General features: G+C 36.3%; 1 protein-coding gene across 1 annotated transcript in view; it reads right to left on the bottom strand.

Annotated features, from left to right (window-relative positions):
- HELLS (helicase, lymphoid specific) overlaps positions 1 to 21,468 on the bottom strand; it is a 37,050-nt gene that overhangs the window by 6,925 nt on the left and 8,657 nt on the right. The window contains exons 5-19 of the mRNA XM_069099275.1: positions 20,432 to 20,468; positions 20,288 to 20,349; positions 19,686 to 19,727; positions 18,362 to 18,589; positions 16,485 to 16,667; positions 15,863 to 16,006; positions 9,996 to 10,192; positions 7,646 to 7,742; positions 6,920 to 7,081; positions 5,086 to 5,231; positions 4,694 to 4,832; positions 3,166 to 3,249; positions 2,964 to 3,083; positions 828 to 944; positions 103 to 262 (exon numbers count right to left, since the gene is read on the bottom strand). Of these exons, the coding sequence (XP_068955376.1) occupies positions 103 to 262; positions 828 to 944; positions 2,964 to 3,083; positions 3,166 to 3,249; positions 4,694 to 4,832; positions 5,086 to 5,231; positions 6,920 to 7,081; positions 7,646 to 7,742; positions 9,996 to 10,192; positions 15,863 to 16,006; positions 16,485 to 16,667; positions 18,362 to 18,589; positions 19,686 to 19,727; positions 20,288 to 20,349; positions 20,432 to 20,468 (1,918 nt within the window). The remainder of the gene's footprint in view (positions 1 to 102; positions 263 to 827; positions 945 to 2,963; positions 3,084 to 3,165; positions 3,250 to 4,693; positions 4,833 to 5,085; positions 5,232 to 6,919; positions 7,082 to 7,645; positions 7,743 to 9,995; positions 10,193 to 15,862; positions 16,007 to 16,484; positions 16,668 to 18,361; positions 18,590 to 19,685; positions 19,728 to 20,287; positions 20,350 to 20,431; positions 20,469 to 21,468) is intronic.

Here is a 21,468-nt window from a genome sequence, read left to right as displayed (position 1 = left end):
AAAGACCTTAAAAAAAAAAAACAAACAGCAAAGCACACCCACTGCAGAGCAACTTGCTGGGGAAAATATTAACACAAAAACTGTTACAGAATTGTTAATTACTTTTGTGGATGATGAGTTTTTCCAGCCTTCTCTTGGCAGCTGCTCTCTCTACAATTTTCTGGTCAACGGTATTTGCTGTCACAAGACGATACACAACTACTGGTTTTGTCTGACCAATTCTGTGACACCTATCTTGAGCCTGAAGATCGGACTGGGGATTCTTAAAAGAAAAGATATTCCAAGAGCATTAGTTTAACCTTTTAACAGAATAAAAACTGAGGGTATAACAAATTTTAGACTCCAGTATTTGATTTTGTAGCTTTTCTTTCAGAGTGAAAAGCTCTGAAGATGTCACATTATACAAAATGAAAGACTCCAAGTTCTACAAGTTTAAGAAAAAACAGCAATATGTGAAGTGATCTGTAGTTCTAAAACAGATATTATATTTTATAAATGAATCATTAAAAGCAAAGTCCTAATCTTCCTTCCTCCTTTATAGAGGTGAGAAACCATGGGTACAGAATACTATAGTATGGTAATATCAGCTCTTCTGTTAACATGCTGACTAGCTTTAGTGAACTTTAAAAAAATTCTTTGTTATAAAGGATGTTTCTCTGCAAGAGTTGGGGAAAGTATATATTGGGACATCAATGTGTAGATATAAATTGGGAAATCTAAGTGATGTAAAACTAAAGTTGCCAAAAATGTATTTTCTTAAAAGGTCTGCACAAGTTTCTTTTCAGCAAGAATGATAGAAAAATCCAATCTCAGTACATCCAACTTACCCAATCACTATCATAAATGATAACTGTGTCTGCTGCAGTCAAATTAATACCTAGACCACCAGCTCGAGTACTAACTAAAAAGAGGAATACTTCAGGATCTGTGTTGAATTTGTGCATCTAAAAGAAAAAAAGAAATTTAGTAAAAAGAAACCAAAAACTGAAACTGATATGTATAGCAGAATCTTAACTATCTTGGATAAGCCAACTAAACTTAAATAAGACTACAGTTTACTTCAGCATTTCAAAGACCCAAAATTGTCAGTGTGCGTCATCCCCCCACTATTCCAAATCACAATCTGTCTATATCTTCATTACTATAGCTGTAAAATTCATCCTCGGTGGAGCCAAACTGGTCATTAGTTTCTCTAACTTGAGACCCGGACAACACTATACAGACTTAATTTTGCATCTATTAATCTACCAATTAATTAACTCAATCTCTGCCCTTTTGCTTAAGGAATACATGTATCCCTGCAGAAAATCAGCAGCAAGGAGTATTCTACTTTTGGAGGAAATATCCACTGAAAGAAATCCAGCAGAAGAATGATCTCATACAAAGCAGGATAAATTCCAATGGGAGATGTTATCAGTCAAATAACTAGAACAGATTCCAAACAATTACCTGAACCATCGCCATAAATGTTGCTCTGCCTGCCTCATCCACACCCAGGAAAATATTCATAATAATGAAGAGGATGGAATTATACTTTCAGTGATAAGAATGGTGCAACTTTTTTGACATGTCTGGTAGCCCCCTAAACTCCATTATCACTATATACATGCTAAAACATTCTCCTAATTAAGGAGTTACAAAACTGGACTAATTTTTGACTCTTTTATTCCCCTGGTCACCAAGTGCTACCAACTCCTCCTCTTCCCCTTCTTTTCCATTCCCAGTATCAATAAACTACCAATCTGACTCAAAGGTGTCAAACACATGTTCTGCCAAGACTTCAGAAGCAGATTAAAAAGTATTTGCAAAATATTTAGCCAATTAAAAACACAAGAGACTATAAATAATGAGAACATGCTTTTCTAAGTCAATATGTAGCCCAGAAGAATCCTTCTGTATGGTTTGGCGGTCCCTTTCTATTCGAGTTTGACACCATGGATATATTTATCTCCTCATTCCTAAGCAACTCCCTATAATCCATCCTTCATGAAATCATCAGAATAATATTCCTCAACTCCAATTTTAAATCATTCCTCTCCCAATCTGCCCCCCTCTGCCCCGCCCATATCTTCAGTGGCACATTTTCTACTAGCTAAAATAAATTATCTGGTAACTCCCTACTTTTCTCAACCCTCTCATGCTAACAGTGAATCTTTGGAGCCAGTCAGGCCTATTCTATACTGTTCCCAGAACACAGCATGGCCTGCTACTGTCACTTCAACCAGGCTGTGCCCTCTGACTACAAGGTCATTCCTACTTCTTTCTATCTAAAACCTATTCATTCTCCAAGGTTCAAACCAAGAACTGTGGCCCTTTAGCACACACTTCTATCTGGTATGTCCTATATGTATAGTTTTCTGTTTAAGAAAAGATAAGATAAAAGATCCTTAAACCTCAAGGATCAGGTAAACAACACTGCAGGGAGCCATCAGTTCCATTAAAAAGTGTTACAAATGAGCAATACATAAACACCACCTTTTGTTAAAATGAAATAAAGCTATTACCATCCAATTACAATGACTGGTACAATATTAGGAAGAGAATGTCTGTCTTACATTTTGTGTGCATCCTGAGTAGCAAGGGTGTACCAAGTAATTAATTCTTACTACATACCTGAACTGAATCATTGCCTTGACTAGGTAAATCTTCACTTTAATAGACTTGAAAAATGTCAGTGATTTAGATTACAGAAGGGTCGGAGGAGGAAATAAAAACACTCACAGGTACAATATTTCTATTTTAAAATGTTATATATAGAGAGGGGAGAGGAAATAATACTTTAATTACTAAGATAGAATTCCTTTGATTGGAGCTAAAACCTGCCACTGGGCCCTTTTTTCACTTAACTAGATGAGGGGAGGGAAGGGAAGAGGCCTAGCTCAAGAATTCGTGTATCTAAACAATACCGTCAGCTACTGGTGGAAAAAACATTTTCAAAAAGTGAATCACAAACATGCCCTTACATTTTCTTCTCTTTCTACGTAAGACATGGATCCATCCAACCGGCTAAAGCTGTAATTTCTAAGATAACAGTAATCCATCAAAATGTCCAACATCATTGTCATTTGTGAAAAAAGCAGCACCTGAAAAGTACACATTACTGAGTGCTTGATTGCTGGGAAAAACAATCACTGAACAAAATAACTTTCCAATTAAACTTAATACCTTATGACCCCTATTTTTGAGCTCTGGAAGCATCCGATCCAGAATTAAGAATTTCCCTGAACTTGTCACTAATTCTTCATTAATCTTAAAGAGAAGTTAAAAAGAAAAAAGTAAACATAAGTAACAAAATAAGCATCACATTTTAAATTGTTTTTTTCTTCAGGAAAAAGCACCAAGACCATGATAAATCATACTGAAAAGAGTAACCTACTTTCCCTACCCAGTGTGTAAATCCTATATATAATACCAATATGCATAATAAAGAATCAGGGAAACAATGCACACAATGATGCCAATATAAAATAGACTGGCCCTGAATAAGAATTGTACAAATAAACCTCTCAAATTTATTTGAAAAAGTGAGAGAGGTCAAGCGTGTCTCACAGTAGGAGTCACAGCTGACATCTTGGTTAATTTTTGCTTTTTCCCCTTTCTCTTTTAATATTTTTTATAGAGGAAGGCTTGCTGGTTAGTAAATAGGAAGAGCTATATTAAGAAATAAGAGTAATAAAATGAAACCAATGGAAACAGCATTATGCCAGAGCAGAAAGGGATATCTGTATAGGTAGGATTTAGGACAGAGTGGGAAGTCATCTAGAAACAGATCTGCTTAAGTTAGGATAAGGTAGGTCTCAATCTTTCTAAGCCTATTTTCTAACTCACAGGGTTTCAGTAAGACTAGAATAAGAATGTATGTAAAGCACTTCATAAAGTGCTCAAGGGGAGTTCTGGACTTCTTCCTGTTAAATTTTTATATCAAGATGGCAAATTCCCAGAACAAACTTAAATATACCTTTTGGGAGGTATATTGCCCTCAAGGGCCATATAAACATAGCAGAAAAGGACTAAATCAACTATTGGGCTCTTCAATAACAAGCTCATTAATTAAATAATAAAGTAAAAAACTAATAGATAAGCTGACTAAACTGAAGGACAAAAAAAATTATTTTGTACCTTTTTATCAACTTGAACACTAATTATAGTTGGTACCAGGAAGGTTGGTTTTAATTTAGCCCTGTACAACAGACTGCTGGTACAGTATGGGAAAATAACTCTTTCTAAAAGAGTAACTTTCAAGTTCAGACGTTAGGATCGTTGATGCAGCTACACATATAACATGCTGAATTTCAGCATTTAAAGTCCACATAAATTTCACTCTGATTCCCCTGAGGATTTTCCCTCAACAAGACAGGCAGCATTATATATTCTCCTAAAAATATCTGCTTAAGGGATAAAGCATGACAGTCCACGTGGCAACTTATATACCCTAGACAGCCTAGTGGATAAAGGGCTGGCCAGTTTCAGAGTTAGAAAGACCAAGAATTAAGTCCTGCATCTGAAATAATTTTTCCAGGAGATCCTAGGAAAGTTACTCATGAAGTTCTTAGCACTGAAGCATTTAAGATTAAGACACAGGTCTATATTAGTGGAAGTTTCCCTTATCAATGAAATTACAAAAATTAAAATAAGTAACATCAAAATCAAGAAGCTACAATAGTCAAAATAGCAAATGCTATTAGCCACTAACCTGAAATTCTTGTGTGACAGGATCTAGAGGGTACTCAATGAGGTATGGATGGTTACAACATTTGCGAAGAAGCATCATAATGTTTTGTAGCTTTAGGTTAACTTCTGATTCTATAGGAATACTCATTTCTACCACAGGTCTAGGGAAAGTACAAAGACATGAATACACAGCAGACATTAAAGGCACTCTTTGTTATAAAGATACTTATTTAGGGGCGGACAGGTAGCACAGCGAGTAAGAGCACCGGCTCCAGCGTCGGGATGACCTGGAGATCAAATCTGGGCTCAGATACTCAGCACCACACCCAGAAACACCTGGCCATGTAACCTTGAGCAAATTACTTAACCCTGATTGCTTTAAAAAAAAAAAAAGATACTTATTTAAATACATACCTTTGTGATTCCATTTCTGGTTGCATCTGACTGATCAATTTTTCTAACTCATCAGGCACATTGTCATCATCAAATGTACTATAATTAATCAATTTTCTGCTTCGGCGCTTTGGTCTTCCTGTGGGACTCAGCTCAATAGTTTCTTTCTGTAAGATGTCAAGAAATATGTGCACGAGAAAATATTTCTACTTTCCCCTCAAAATATACAAACTTCTCAAATCACAAGCCTCTTTGAAAAGGACACCTCTGCACTATGTTTTTTGTTTTTCTGCATTATTTAACATTTAATGAATGCTCACTGACCACAGGGCACTAGATCATAAATGATTTTTGGGCAAATTCTAAAGGCTGAGTGTCCCTGAGTAAATATATCTAATCCTATTAAATGTGATCACATTAAAGAATAAAGAAATAACATAGAAAAGAGCAACAGAGAATGGAAGCTAGATGAATTTCTGTTCAATTCGACTTTAAATAACTTGGCTAATAGGCACCTGCACAAATGAATCTCATAACTCAGGGACAGAAATAACTCAAATTCCTATAGAGCTTTTAAGATTTGCAAAACATTTTGTCTACATTAATTACCCCATTTGTACCACCTTATGAGGTAGATGCTTTTAGTATCCCACTTTAAAGATAAATAAATGGGGACTGTTATTAATAGACTCTTTCTGATGCTATTTTTTTTTTTTTTGCTATGGGATTAAAGACTTGTACTATGGAACATGAAATTACCAGTCAGGAGTCCTTAGCCTGTGCTGTCATTAACATATATAGTCCCAGACTATAATATAATATATACTATATTATATATATAATATAATACATACTATATCATATAATATATAACATAATATATAGTCCCAGACATGTAATTAACCTCTCTAAACCTGTTTCTGCAATTACAAAACAATGATTACACCTACCCTAGATTACTAGAGATGTTGAGGATCAAGTTAGATACCATTTGAAAGCACTGCATCAAAACATATTTTGCTTCATATTACTTCACTCAGTAACTTTCTGCATAGCTATTTTGGAGGAAAGTGGTGGAGAGTTTAAGAATACTTTGAATAATTAGCAACAGCTTGGAAGCCTTCTCTTGAGGGAGATAGGTAAACCCAACATGTTCAGTTTGCTAAAGGATAGAGAGCAATGAAAAAATAAGAGAAAACAAAAAAACGTCTCCTTATTACACCCTCTCTACAGGAATAAAATTAATGGGGTAATAGAAAAAAATCTAGTGTCAGAGGACCTGGATTCCTATCCTGGCTCTGACATTTACTACCTAAGTTGAATAAGTAAGTCATTGAACTTCTCTGGACCTATTTCTTTGTTTAAAAAAAAAAAAAGTGAGCTGGGGGAGGTGGGACGTTGGTGTAGAAGGTTGGGTTAGATGACCTCTGAGTTCCTCTGTCTCTAAGATGATAGGTTTGTGATCTTCAACAGATCCATTTGCTTCAAGCATGGAATTTTCTGTCTCTAGTTTCAGATTCATTTAAAATATACCTCCTATGATGCTACTTATAAATACAGCTCTCTATGTTAGATAGTATACATACTATTAAAAGCTAGTTGACACAACAGAGCACCAGGCCTGAGTCAAGAAGACCTCAGTTCAAATCTGACCTCAGTCATTTACTAGCTGTGTGACCCTGAACAAATCATTTAACCCTATTTGCCTCAAGTTTCCTTATTTATAAAATGAGCTGGAGAAGAAAATGGCAAACTCCAGTATCTTTGCCAAGAAAAGCCCAAACGGGGTCACAAAGTCAGATATGACTGAAACATGTGAACAACAAATATAAATAAATTCCACTTCAACAAATACCTTACTGCATCCAAACATTTTTGAAATTGTACGGTTCACAATTGCTGTATAGAAGGTTTCTTGTTTTTTCGAAAGAGGTGCATATACTACCACTTCTCGTTTAGGAGGAACCTCAAGGGCAACATCAGATTTTAGTCTTCTCAGTAAGAAAGGGGTTAGAATCTAGAAAAATAACAAAGGAATAAGCAAATAGGATGAACCATTCCACTGGACTGTAGTGCAGTCCCTCTTTTTCTTTATCCCTAGAATTTTTGTCTTCTCAGACCATTCCAGTTAAGACAAACCCCTTTCCCAACTTCTCAACTACTACCACTTAATGACAATTACCTTTTATTTAGTAATTATGTAAATAATACTGTCCCCCATTCATCTTTTTGCCTTGCTTTATAATAATCTTTCCTTTGTCTACACTTGGTTATATTAATCCTCTATGAAAATCTTTGGGGGCTACACTGCTGCCAAAGTTAAAACTCTTCTATAGAGTACTGAAGAATCTCTAAAATTTAGCACAGCCCTGTTTCATTCAAACTTTATGTCAATCTACACAGACACACACCTCTCTCTCTGCCAAAATGAACTAGTCTATGAATAGTCAACTCCTCCCAAACCCATCACAACATCCACCTCCCCACCTTGACCCTAGCAGACCTCATAAATCACTGTTCTTTGACTCTATGATTCTATAACAGTTTAATAAGTACATATAACAAAGAAAATAATGAAAACCTGGTGAAGCATATGTAAAACATTCTGTTCCCTTTCTTTAGCAACAATGTCTTCAGCAATTTCTGTAAGACTATTTATGTCAAACCAGGACTCAAAGCTAGAGGGAAAAAGAGTTTAAATTACTTCATTAAATAAATAATTAACATGCTAAGTTGAAAAATGTTTCTCTATTACGTATTTTTGTTAACATTTTTTCTTGGTTTACTTTGTCATAAGATAAATATTAATATAACCACCAGGTGACGGAATTTTTTGCAAAAAACTAGATAACATACTAAAGAGGTTCCTAGTTTCAACACCAAAGAAAAAGGTCCTTAAAAGCATATTCTGGTTATCCCTTACACAATTTACATTTAATTAATTACAATGACGCAAATAAATACAGTAATACAATAACATAGCAATGCCTCTAAGAAAACAAAAAAACCTGAACTTTCAAAAAAGACAAAATTATGTAAGTTTTTACTTCTTTAAAAAAAAAAAAGAAAAAATTAAGACACTAAGTATTTACATACTAAACTATTTAAAATATAATTCAATTTACAGAAATAGCCATAATACTTCCCTATAAATATGTAATACTATTTATTACTAAATTACCAGCATAGATTGTTGAGCACCCAGGTTTAAAAAAAAAAAATCGGTGTTGTATCTATCACTAAGGAGGAGAAACATTTTTAATAAATCATATCATGTTGACAATTTCATCTGAATATTTCTGAAATTAATTAGGATGTACACATTTTAAGGACAGATTCAAAATCATCTAACTCTATACTTTTCTACCCTGGATTTACCCAAAGCAAAATCATGTAGGCTTCATTATATATAATATTCAACAGGCAGCTTAGGTATTCACTTACATTTTATTTACTAGTATTAATTTCCCTTGGCTGAAATGTTCCTAATCTATGCCTTATCACCCTGAATTCAACCAAACTTGCCTAAAACATTTTGCTAAAGAACAAAATACAATTTTCTCATGTAAAGAGACTGGTCCTGCCACTAAATAGTCGTTTGACCAAAAGTAAGTCATTTAACCTCTTAATGCTTGTTATTTTCTTCTCTCAAACAGGAAAACTACCACTTATCCGTTTATCAGTCCTAAACAAAGATCATGGATTTTAAAGTGCTTTACAGTTAGAAGTCAGAAAGACCTGAATTCCAAAACGGCCTCAGATATATACTTGCTGTTTAATCCTGATTAAGTCATTTAACCTAAACTAAGTTTCCTAAGCTCTAAAGTGGGGAAATAGCACCTATCTCACAGGAAGTGAGGATGAAATTAAAAAATATATGTAAAGTACTTTTCAAACCTTAAAGCACTATGTAAATATTATGCTGTTATAACAATATTGATAATTATTATTCCTTAGACTGTTGGCTCCTGACACACATATTATGACCTAAATAGGAGGTAGCTGTTCAATCAGACAGCTGTGACCCAGTTTTTGTTTTTTGTTGATAGGGCAGTCTAAGCACTGCCAAACACCTGCTATATGACTTACCGTGATATTTTCTGTAAGGCCCCATCCAGCTTTAAAGCCTGTGATCCTCTAATAATCTGCAACCAATAATTCTGACCTTGGACCTTTCATGAAGGTCTTTATATGACTTAATATGCAAAGTGATTCTAAAGAAAGATAGCGCATAAGGCTCTCTTTGAGTGACCACAAGAGGGAAGGAAAACAAGCATTTACGAAGCACCTTCTTACATGGCATGCACCATGCTTTATAAATATTACTTCATTTGATCCTCAAAACAACCCTGTGAGGGAGATGCTATTATTATCTCCATTTTATATTCAAGGAAACTGGGAACAGATATTAAGCAATCATGTGCACAACATCACATGTAGACCTGAACTCAGGTCTTTTCTGACCATAAGCTCTTACATTTAAAATTCTGAGGAATAATATACTAGTAACATATTTTTGCCCTGGTCAAATCTTTATAGATATCTAAATACTTTAAAAGCTATCTTTCCTTGATTTCCTTAAGAGTACATTTGTGTGGGCGGCTAGGTGGTACAGTGAGTAAAGCATCGGCCCCAGAGTCGGGAGGACCTGAGTTCGGTTCTGGCCTCAGACACTTAACACACACACACATACAAATTAGCTGTGTAACCTTGGGCAAGTTACTTAACCCCAAATGCCCTCCAAAAGGCCAAAAAAGAAAAAAAAAGTACATTTGTGTCAAAATGTGGTATGTCAATACATACCAAATAATAAGAATAGGTTGGAAAACTCTTAGTATTCAGTTACCCAGAAAGAAACAGATGAGTCATCAGATTTTAAGTACTGGTTACATTTTCTTTAGACAGTGAAAAAAGCAATTATTCCAGCCTACCTTTTCAAGTCATCAAAAACATCTGGCAACAAAAAATTTAGTAATGACCAAAGCTCTGCTAAATTGTTCTGCAAGGGTGTACCAGTCAACAGAAGTTTGTTGTCAGCATTGAATCGTTTTAATTCCCGAATCAGACGACAATTCATGTTCTTAATCCTATGTCCTTCATCTACTATTAAGTATTTCCAGTAGCAATGCTAGAAAATAAATAGGAAGAGAAAATTATTTCAAGACTGCCATGTGAATAAAGCAAACATTAAGCATGACATTACTATCCCTAAAGTATTAGAAATTAGTCAACAAGCACACATGCTCACGTTTCTATACTAAATAAGTGCTTAGGGATTTCCCAATACCAGTACAAATCCAGAAGCTAATGTGCAACTTATTTTCTTAAAGAGATTAAAGGACTCAGGGTTCACTAGTCCAGAATCACATGGCTAGCATATATAAAGAGGACTAGAACTCTACCAGGCCTTCCTAACCATTTGTCAGGGGTCCCCAAGTTTTACCTGGGTACCCCCATCAGCAAAAAAAAAAACTGCAATGCACCCCAATATACATGTATTTAATCAATCTATAAGCATGTAGGAAGTACTATGTATCAGGCACCATGCTAAGCAATGGATTTATATAATTACATATATAGCTAAAATAATTACTAACTTATACAGAAAATAGAAATTTTAAAAGAATGAAATAAATATTAAAATAATATTTGATTCTACAGTCAATATGTAAACACTGGAATGTATTGTGCAACCGAGTGATTAGGATCAGACCTGCACTTTACAAAAACTCTTTTGGCAGCTCTGTCAGAGTAGTGAGGGGTGTAGTAATTTCAAGTGATTAAGAAATCAAAGAGAAGATGGCAGAATAGAAACAGGACCTCCCCGCTGCTCCAGCTTCCCCCTTCCCCAATCCATGTAAAAGGGGACTCTAAACAAACTTCGGAGCTGCAGAACCCATAAAATGACACAGAGAAGCTAACCTCCCTCTGAGGACAGCCCAGCCCCACACCGAGGCTTTAGCCCCAGGGCAGGTCTGACCAGCTGCCGGCCAGAGGGACTCCAGATCAAGCAGCAGCTGTGGCCATTTCCAGATTTATCAACACATAGATGCAAAGGACTAAGTGAGAGGTCAGTGCAGTCTGGACTTTGGGACCCAGTAAGTGGAAGTGCTGTGGCTTTTGCCCCCAGGTCGAGAAGCCGCTGAGAGGCCAGCACAGCCAGCCAGTGCCACGTGGCAGCTTCAGCTCCTGGCCTGCAGAGTGTAGGGGGACCATGCACCAGTCTGAAGGGTAATCGCTCTTGCTTCAACCTGCTTGGATCTGGATTAGTCTAGGGTGGAGGCCCTAGGGTGTGTGTCCAGCTTGCCAGAGCATGTGGAGGCCTCAGAAAGGGCACCCATTTAATACCTCCGGCAGCTAAGAAAACCCCAGCGTTTGGGACGAAAGCTCCCCTGTCTGGCGGCAGAGTCCTACTGTGGCAAAAAGCCCAGGGGTCAAGTGACTGAGGGGTGACATGATTAGGCAAAGGAAACAAAGCAGACAGAAGATTCCAACATTAGACTCCTATTTTGGGGACAAAAAGGAGCAAAGCATGGAACAGGAGGAAGACAGTGAAGTCAGACCTCCTGCACCAAAAGCTTCAAAGGAAAATATGAGCTGGTTACATAGAGGTATTAAGGACTTTATTATAGAGGACATTAAGAAGCAGATAAGAGAAGTAGAGGAAAAACTGGAAAGAGAAATGAGAATGATGCAAGAAAATTATGAAATGAGAGTCAACAGCCTGGCTGAGGAAAATGCTACCTTAAAAAATAGACTCAAATGGCAAAAAAGGCTCAAAAAGGCAATGAGAAGAAGAATGCATTAAAAAGCCGAATTTGCCAGATAGAAAAAGAATCTCAAAAGCTCAAGGAGGAGAATCATGGCTTCAGAATTAGACTGGAGCAAATGGAAGATAATGACTTTACAAGAAATCAAGATGCTGTTAAACAGATCCAAACAAATGAAAGAATAGAAGGCAATGTGAAATACCTCATGGGAAAAACCACTGACCTGGAAAATAGATCCAGGACAGAGAATTTAAAAATTACTGGACTACCTGAAAGCCATGATCAAAGTAAGAACCTAGAAATCATCCTCCAGGAAGTTCTCAAAGAAAACTGTCCTGATGTTTTAGAACCAGAGGGCAAAATAGAGGTTGAAAGAATCCACCGATCACCTCCTGAAAAAGATCCCAAAAAGAAAACTCCTAGGAATATTATAGTCAGGTTCCGGAATTTCCAGATTAAGGGGAGAATATTACAAGCAGCCAGGAAGAAACAATTTGAATACTGTGGAAACACAATCAGGATAACCCAGCATCTGGCAGCTTCTACACTGAGGGATCGAAGGGCTTGGAATATGATATTCCAGAGGTCAAAGGAGCTGGGATTAAAACCAAGAATCACCTACCCAGCAAAACTGAGTATCATGTTTCAGGGGGAAATATGGTCATTCAATTGAATAGAGGAATTTCCAGCATTCTTGTTGAAAAAAACAGTTGAACAGAAAATTTGACATTCAGATACAAGAAACAAGAGAAACATGAGAAGGTAAACAGGGAAAAGAAATCATGAGGAACTTATCAAAGTTGAACTATTAACACTACTACATGGAAAAACAATAACTGCAACTTATGAAACCTTTCAACTTTCTCAGTAGTTGAAGGGAATAGAAATATATATGTCTATATATGAGGGTTTATGGGCATGTTTACAGGTATACATAGGTAGAGGGCACAGGACCAATTTAACAGGAAGATACTTAAAAGGTGAAATTAAGAGGTAAAAGAGGAATATAATGAGGAGATGGGGAGAGACAGAATGGGGTCAACTATCTCATATAGAGGAGGCAAGGGAAAATGGTCACAATGGAGGGGAAGAATAGGAAGGCAAAAAGGAATGGGTCAACCTTATTTCCATTGAATTTGGCTCAGGGAGGGAATGAAATACACACTAAATAGGGTATCTCACCCTACAAGAGAGTAGTGGGGGAAGGGGATGATGGAAGGGAGGGCAGGCTTGGGGGGGAGGGAAGTTGGAATTACCCACTTTTGAAAAGGGACAGGATCAAAGTAGAGAATAGAACAAGTGGGAGGTGGGATAGGAGAGAGGGAAATACTGTCAGTCTTTTACAATATATCTACTATGTTATTGTTTTGCATTAGCAAATGTACATGTACAACCTATACTGAACTGCTTATCTTCACAGTAAGGGTGGGTGACAAGGGAGGAAGGGAATGAATCTGGAATTCAAAGTTTTAAAATCAAATGTTTAAATATATATATATGCATATATATATACATATATAAATACTATTAATACTATTTTACATGTAATTAGGAAATAAGATATATAGGCACTGGGGCATAGAGATCCAGTGGAAATGTCAAAAGGGGTATGGGAGAAAATATAGGAGAGCAGACTGGAGGAGGAAATATCCTGTGGGACTGCTATTTTGGGGCGGTGGGTAGGGGAAAAACGGGGAGAAAATTTGTAACTCAAAATCTGGCAGAAATGAATGATGTAAATAGAAGTTAATAAAGCATTTGAAAAAAAAAAAATCAAGGAAAGAGGCTGAAAACATAGGAGACCGGAAGAAGAATAACGTCCTTCATAGAAACTGGGAAGGTTCAAAAGAGGGCTGGGTTTTGGAGAAAGAGAAAGCAACTTACCAATGTTGGCTCATCCTGTGCAATTCCCATTTCCTAACCAATGAATAAAGAACATGTATGTTTAGGGGGGTAAAAGGTACTGAAAGGCCATGTCCACTAGTTTAAAGCCCCTGCTGTGGTGTGGTGACTCAGGAAAAGGGGCACTAAGGGGAGACTGAAATTTGCCTGCAGAGCTGCTATGGATGCCAGGGTAAGCTGATTACAGCTTCCCTGAATGGCCTTCTAAAGGACAGTCATGAAAAAGCAATGTGAGGACATGTTGGAGATAGTAACACAGATGGAATTAGCTATGATTGGGAAGATGGGCTGCAACCTATCCTTCTATGCTCTCATTGGCCCTTTCCCTGGGGTCTTTCCAGGCCCCACAGCACTTCACTGTTTCCTGTTTCTACATAAAGGCAGCTTGGGGGAAGGGGGGAGGGGCGAGTAGGTGGAGCCAAGATGGCAGAATAGAAGTACAAACTTGACCTGAGCTCCAGCTCTAACCACTTTCAATACATGTAAAAAAATTACTCTAAACAAACTTTAGAACTACAGAACCCACAGAGAGAGAGAGAAACAAATTTCCTGCTGAAGGCAGCCTAGCAGGCAGACAGGAAGGGTCTATCAAACCAAGCTGGGAGGTGAGCACAATCACACATGAACCGTGAGTTCTGGCCCCAGGGAGGCCCCCGGCCAGTTATTTTGTGTGGGTGTTAAGTATCTGAGGCCGGAACCAATCCCGGGTCTCCAGACACCAGGGCTGGTGCTCTTACTCACTTTGCCACCTGGCCGCCCCATGGATGAAATAATTTGAGTATTGTGGAAACACAATCAGGACAACACAAGACCTAGCAGCTTCTACATTAAGGGATCAAAGGGCTTGGAATATGATATTCCAGAGATCAAAGGAGCTAGGACTAAAACCAAAAATCACCTACCCAGCAAAACTGAGTATCATGTTTCAGGAGAAAATATGGTCATTCAATAAAAAAGAGGATTTTCAAGCATTCTTGATGAAAAAAACAGCTGAAGAGAAAATTTGACTTCCAAATATAAGAGAAGCATGAGAAGGTAAACAGGAAAAAGAAATCATAAGGAACTTATTAAAGTTGAACTATTTACATTCCTACATGGAAAAATGATAATTGTAACTCAAGACTTTTTATGAGGACAGTTGAAGGGAATATATGTATGTATATGTATGCATACATACATATATTCCCTTCAACTGTGACTGTAGGTGAATATAAATATGTGTGTGCACATGTATGTATGTTCATGTATACATACAGACAGCACAAGATGAGTTGAATATGTAAAATTTGTAACTCAAAATCTGGCGGATTGTAATGGTGTAAATCAGAAGTTAATAAAGCATTTGAAAAATGGGGAAAAAAAAGAATAAGAAACATCACAGGAGCATGACTTAAAAAAAAAAAGAAACCAGCTAATACAAAAACATAGTGGAGAATGTGGGAAGAAAAGAGAAAGAAAGATTAGTGTTCAAGAGAGAGAAAGTAAGAGAAGGAGCAAGTAACAGAGAGGTAAAGGACTTGCTTTTCCTATTTTGTTGTATCCTTTTACCACCAGAGTAAAAGCAGCTTCGTCACTGCAGGTGATAATTTACAAAAGTAGAAATAAATGTCAGAAAAGAACCATGAATCAATTCATTAGAACTCCCTAGAACCTCCTGCCACACTTTTGCTTATGTGTAGCCTTATTCGTAATACCCTATTCATATGAAGCAGAATAGGATGAACGTCAAAAGAAGCCTAAATTATATTTAAGAGGGCTGGATAAAGTCAATAAAATCAAAAATGTCATAAAACAGACCTCAAACATATTTAAGCACCAATGGCTATTTAGATGACGATACAAATGACGCTAAAAAGCCATGACTTACAATTGCTAACTTTCAATCCGTTTTATCTTGAGAGACTAAAAGCCTCAATCAGTTTTCTTTATACACGCCAATTGTCAAAAAGGGACCTGGGCAAGTGTTTCAGATGAATTAGGGAGTAGGGAAAGAACCATATAATATCTAGAAAAACAACTCTAAATCCACAGTCTACTAAAAATCAGTTTTATAAAATACACAGGATAGCATATCACACAGATTATAATAAACAAGTATATTTGGAGTTATAAGCTGATTTGTGTACCTGTAGAGCATTTCTGTCTCTCATCGCGATTTCAAAAGATGTAATTACCACAGGATGTATCTGCAATGTCCCTTCACGTTTATGAATTTTTTGTGCCAATTTTCGACGTTCTTGTTGATCTCCATGATACAACATAATTGGAATCTAGGATGACATTATGACAAACATAACAAATTTACACAGAAAGAAATGGGGAAAGAAATAGTGTCACTGCAAAAAGGGATTTTTCAGGCAGAAAAAGTTGTTTTAGACATGTTGAGTTTGGGGTGTTTAAAGGACACGCAGTCTGAAATGCCCAATAGTAATAATACATGTAGAGTACTATTGCCACTGATGATATATGTACCTGAAATGTCATTTTAAAAAAGTATCAAATACAAGGGTGAAGGGGGTACGATGATCACAGAGAGAATAAAGTAGTGGTACACTGGTACCCTCAAAATACTGGAAAGAGCCAGAAGCAGACCTAGAGTATGCTTGATAAATCCTCTAATGGAAACTTATGAAAACATGTAACAAAAATCTGGAGGAGCAGCTCTGGGAGAACTATGATATACAATGGTAGTAGAAGAGTGCACATTAACGAGAACGATTCACCAAAGTGTAAGAAAATAATTCTTACTTGTGGCGTAAATCTTCTAAATTCAGCCATCCAGTTAGGAAGTGTAGACAAAGGACCACAAACAAGGAATGGTCCAGGTACTCCTCTCTCAACCATCAATGCAATTGTAGCAATGCACTGAACAGTCTTTCCTAATCCCATTTCATCTGCTAAAATGCCATTAATACCATTTTCCCAAAGCATCTGCATAAACCAAAAAGAGAAAGAGAAGTTGTAATTTAACCCAGAAACATCAAATGTGTGCTCTTTATGAGATTTTCATGGAAGTAATAGTTGAAGAAAATAAGATTATAAACTCAATACTAAGAGCTGTTTAAATAATCCTGACTTTCTACATGTTTAGATAATTTCTAGGTCACAAATCCATTACATGTCACAAATCCATTACATGTTCCAAAGTGCAAATTAGAAAAATCAAAAGATTAGAAAACTTTATAAACTTTAAATCTCTAAAAACAGATATTTAAATCTTAAACTGAAGAAATGCTTAATCAATGGTAAGAAATACCAATAGGAAGAAGTTAACATAAGGTAGTAGAAAAAGCAACAGACTAGTAATTAAGAAATAAGGAGTCTAGTCCCAGTTCTGCCACTACCTACCTTTTGACCTTAGGCAAATCAACACCATCTCCTAGACTCAGTTCCCTTTTCTGTAAAATTCAACAACTGGGACTACATATTCTGAAAGGTCCATTCAAGCAGCTGACTGCACATTCATGAATTTGAAGGGAAAGGTGTAAGAAGATGTTAAGGGTGGTAGCTAAAAATAAGCTATTAGGATGGAGACAAGATATGAGCAGTTGCCCAGGTTCATCTTCAAGATCAACTAATTCATCCCAACTATCCTGATAAACTATTAGATTACACAATTTCAGCTTTTGGATATATGGGACTTCCTTTTTTTGAGGGGGATTGTCCTACGAACAATTGGGAAAAGGGACTTTCTACCTAGACAAATCTAAAATCCCAGGAACTAGGTTGGAAGTCAGATTTTTAGAGGTAGAACAGAATCAAGTACAATCCTATCACTTATGTACTGATAAAGAAACTAAAGGCCCAAAATTAAGTGGCTTGGTATATAGCCCAGTTAAAGGTCAGTTGAGAGCTTGATGACACAGATCATCATCTTGACTGTAAATACAATACACTTCTCATTACAGAATTGGTGTGCTTGAAGATTCTGATCCTAATCACAAATTAGTCCCAGTGAAATGGACCTCAAATAGATGCAAGACTGAGAGGAACAAGAATGGTGTTAAAAAACCTGAATTCTTGTCCTAACTGAGTCTAAAGAACTGTGATCTGGGTAAGTCAGAATCTCTCTGAGCCTGTTTCTCTACCCATAAAATGAAAAGTATGGCCTACATAATCTTCAGGACAAAAATTTTATAATTGCTACCTGATCCAGAAGATTATTACAACAAACTGTCCAGGTTGGGTGGCACAGTGAATAGAGCACTGGCCCTAAAGTCAGGAATATCTGAGTTCAAATCTGGTCTCAGACACTTAACACAAAAACTAGCCATGTGACCTTGGGTCACTTAACCCCAATTGCCCTCCAAAAAAACTGTCCAGCATGGCTATTGATTTTTGAATGTACCTTATAAATTAGGAGAAAAAAACTAAGATTGAAACCATGAGGCTTTAAATTAAACTGAATGTACCTTTCAGGACCTGTGAAATCTAGGATCTCTGTCAAGAGGGTCACATGGTATACTTGAAAAAATCACCTAGCCAGAAACATAAACTTACGAAACAGTTAAAATTAGGAGATAAATTAGGCTTCTTCATTTTACAAAGATTCACTAGAATAGAATTACAATGGACAATGAAAAATTAACCTTTAAATGAACTTTTATTAAAGCAGTAATTCCTACCCTAAGCCATTCCATGCCTTCTACTTGGTACCACCGCATTATTCCTCCTGTGAAGTACTTTGGTTGTTGAAAGGGTACTGCCTGGCCATCACATTTCCTTACTGGGTCTAAAAAGTATTTAGCATTCTGTCGAACAACTTGAGATAATCTATCTTTAATCACACTATTTGTATCACTACTTTTCTGAAGATCTTCTACAGAAAGCTGTATAGAAGAAGAGCTTTCATCCTATAAGAGAAAAAAAAAATCATTAGAAGAAATTCTATCAGACACCTATGATGGGCACAGTATTATGTCACACATTAAGGGAAATATCAAATGAAGATAAAATATCCATGTTCTCATAGTCTAAATGCTCAACCTTCTTTAAACTTATAACTGACAGTTTGTTACAAAGGACCACCCATTTACCACCACAAGGCTAACATTCAGCAATTTCCTCTAACTATGTTTGTTGTGCTTAAAATCTACCAAGTCAGCAAGGTTTAGGGCTGAGATAAGTGAAGTAAATGGCTAGAAATTTGGGAATCCAAATGCATCCAAAATACACAAAAAGGGAAATAATTAAGATTATACCTTTTCAGGAAGAGTCAAACATTCAAAATTAGTTCTGTGAAATAAGGATTCAAGGAACCCTAAAATCTTAGTGTAAAAATTACACAATATATATAAATGTACAGATCTATACTATAAAAACGTACTAGTTATCGTATTTTCTAACACATGCTAATCTTACATACACAACCTTAAACCTAAATTAATATATACCAAGACATGAATACAAATATACTAACAGAACAGGTGAAGACTAATCAACCAACAAGCACTTTTTATACAAAAAAAAAAAAATACAAGGTAATTTTTTTTGGTAGAGGAATAGGAAAAACCTCTTGGGGTAAGGATGTGTCAGTAAGGTCCTCAAAGAGGTGCTGGCATTTGAGTTGAGCCTTTAAAGAAGCTGGGGATTCAAGAAACAGGTGAGAAGAAAAGTACATTCCAGGTATGTATTGGACAGATGTGGTATGTAAGAAAATACCAATAAAGCCAGCTTGATTTCACTGTAGTATTAAAGGGATAATATATAATTTATAATGCATATCTGAAAAGGTAGGGTGGAGGCAGGTTGTGAGACAGTAGAAAACACATGATGTTAATGGGAAGGAATAAATTAATGGATAGGTGAGAGATAACAAGAATTAGGGGAAGAGAATGAGCTGGTATGTGAGAGCAAAAAGAATTGAGCAAGAAGGATTAGGTAGCTAGTGCTCAAGGAAACAAATACAGAGTTCAAATTTAGCTTTACTACTATTATTTTATTACTTACCCAACTGTCTTCTTTCTTCTTTTTAGCCACTGACAAAATTTCCTTAAAAATGAAGGAAAACGTTTAAATTAAAAACATTTCAATAAAATTTTTCATCTATCATGTTAAATTAATAAACTAAGCATTTTATTTAATTCCTAGTACACACTGAGTACTGAGATATAAAAGACATAACATGAAAAAGTGGTAAACATTAGGGAACTGACTTAAGTGTTACAAAAATTCTAAAGTAAAGTATGAAGTATGTACTTGAGTTAATGAAGAAGACAGACTTGAGTTGGGCTGAACAGGATTGGAGAAATGGATAAGAAGAGGAATGAGCAAAAGGTTAGAGAGGCAGAAATAGGAATAGAAAGACACAAGAACAACCTGGCTAGCTAAATGCTTGATGTGAAAACTACTCACACTTTTCTAAATTTTGTTTTTGGAGGGCAATTGTGGTTAAGCCCAAGGTCACAGTTAGTAAATGTTGTGTCTGAGGCTGGATTTGAACTCAGGTCCTCCTGACTTCAGGGTCAGTGCTCTATTTACTGTACCACCTAGCCACCCCCAACTCACATTTCTAAATGCCTGGATTTGGAGATGTTTTATGCTTTCTTTACCTCTTTTGACATGACTTCAGAAATATTATATTCTTCTTCTCTTCCTCTTTTCTTTTTCATAACTACAAAAATGAACAAAAGATAAGATTATCATCTTGACAAACTCTAAAATATAACCTTCGAAAATCATGATGAAAAATTTACCTGGTTTTTCTTCACTTCCATCAGCTGATTTTTTGCCCTACAGAATAAATATTTACAACATTAAGTTTATTCCTAAAATTCTTAATCTTATGACAAATAAATTAACTTCTTCATTTACTTGGAAATTGGAAAAAGTATAGCTAACTACAAATTTAAAAAACATCACCTACATGAAATACTGACTACTAAAAAAAAAAAACAATATTCCATCATCCCTGTGGCTTATGGCAACTAGTCAGAAGACTGAAGAAACATAGATCATATTTAGTACTACTGATTATGCCAATGTGTAAATATTCTTAGCAGCTATGCTCTTTGCCTGTTGGTGAGTAATCCAGGTACTTCAAGACAAATGTCTCTGTCCATGGAATTCAAGCATTTACATAGGGAACTATTCTTCCCTTATAGATTTTTGGTGCTATCCATCATCTTGTACTTTCTCTATTTCTCTTGAGGAGGGGGAAGAGGAATCAACACATGTAGCACTTTAAAAATTTTTGTTGCTCATTCTTATTGAAGAATGTTTTATGAAGTCCAGGAGAGGAAGAGGGGAAAAGAGAGGTAGAGAACCTGGCTTCACAATCTCTTTTGAAATTCTCACCTTTAAAAGTAAGGTTTTTCTAGGATAATGGAACTGAGGGAACTAGGAGTGCTTTACAAATTCTCTGGGGAATTTGAACCAAAAAAAAAAAGTCAAAGCATGGAAAAACAGGACAAAAAGGGGAAAGATTTAGGTTTTGGGGAGAAGGGGAAGAAAAAGAATTATTTAAAGAAGGAGTCATTTTTTAGAAGACAATAAAGGGCAACATACCAAAAATAAGACAACATGAAAGCAAAAAAAATATGAGACAGGAGAGAGGAAGGAAGGAGAGAAAGAATAAAAGGAGAAGGGGTGGCTAGGTGGCGCAGCGGCCCTGGAATCGGGAAGACCCGAGTTTGGTTCTGGCCTGAGACACTTAACACCCACACAAAAATACTAGCCGTGTAACATTGGGCAAGTTACTTAACCCCAATTGCCCTCCAAAAGGCAAAAAAAA

The sequence above is a fragment of the Petaurus breviceps genome, unplaced genomic scaffold (genome assembly GCF_028583685.1).
Source record: "Petaurus breviceps papuanus isolate PSGF00001 unplaced genomic scaffold, PetGlider_PUasm1.0 37, whole genome shotgun sequence".
NCBI classification, from domain to species: domain Eukaryota; kingdom Metazoa; phylum Chordata; class Mammalia; order Diprotodontia; family Petauridae; genus Petaurus; species Petaurus breviceps.
Note: the sequence above shows the minus strand (reverse complement) of the source record. Positions and strands in the feature narration are given on the sequence as shown.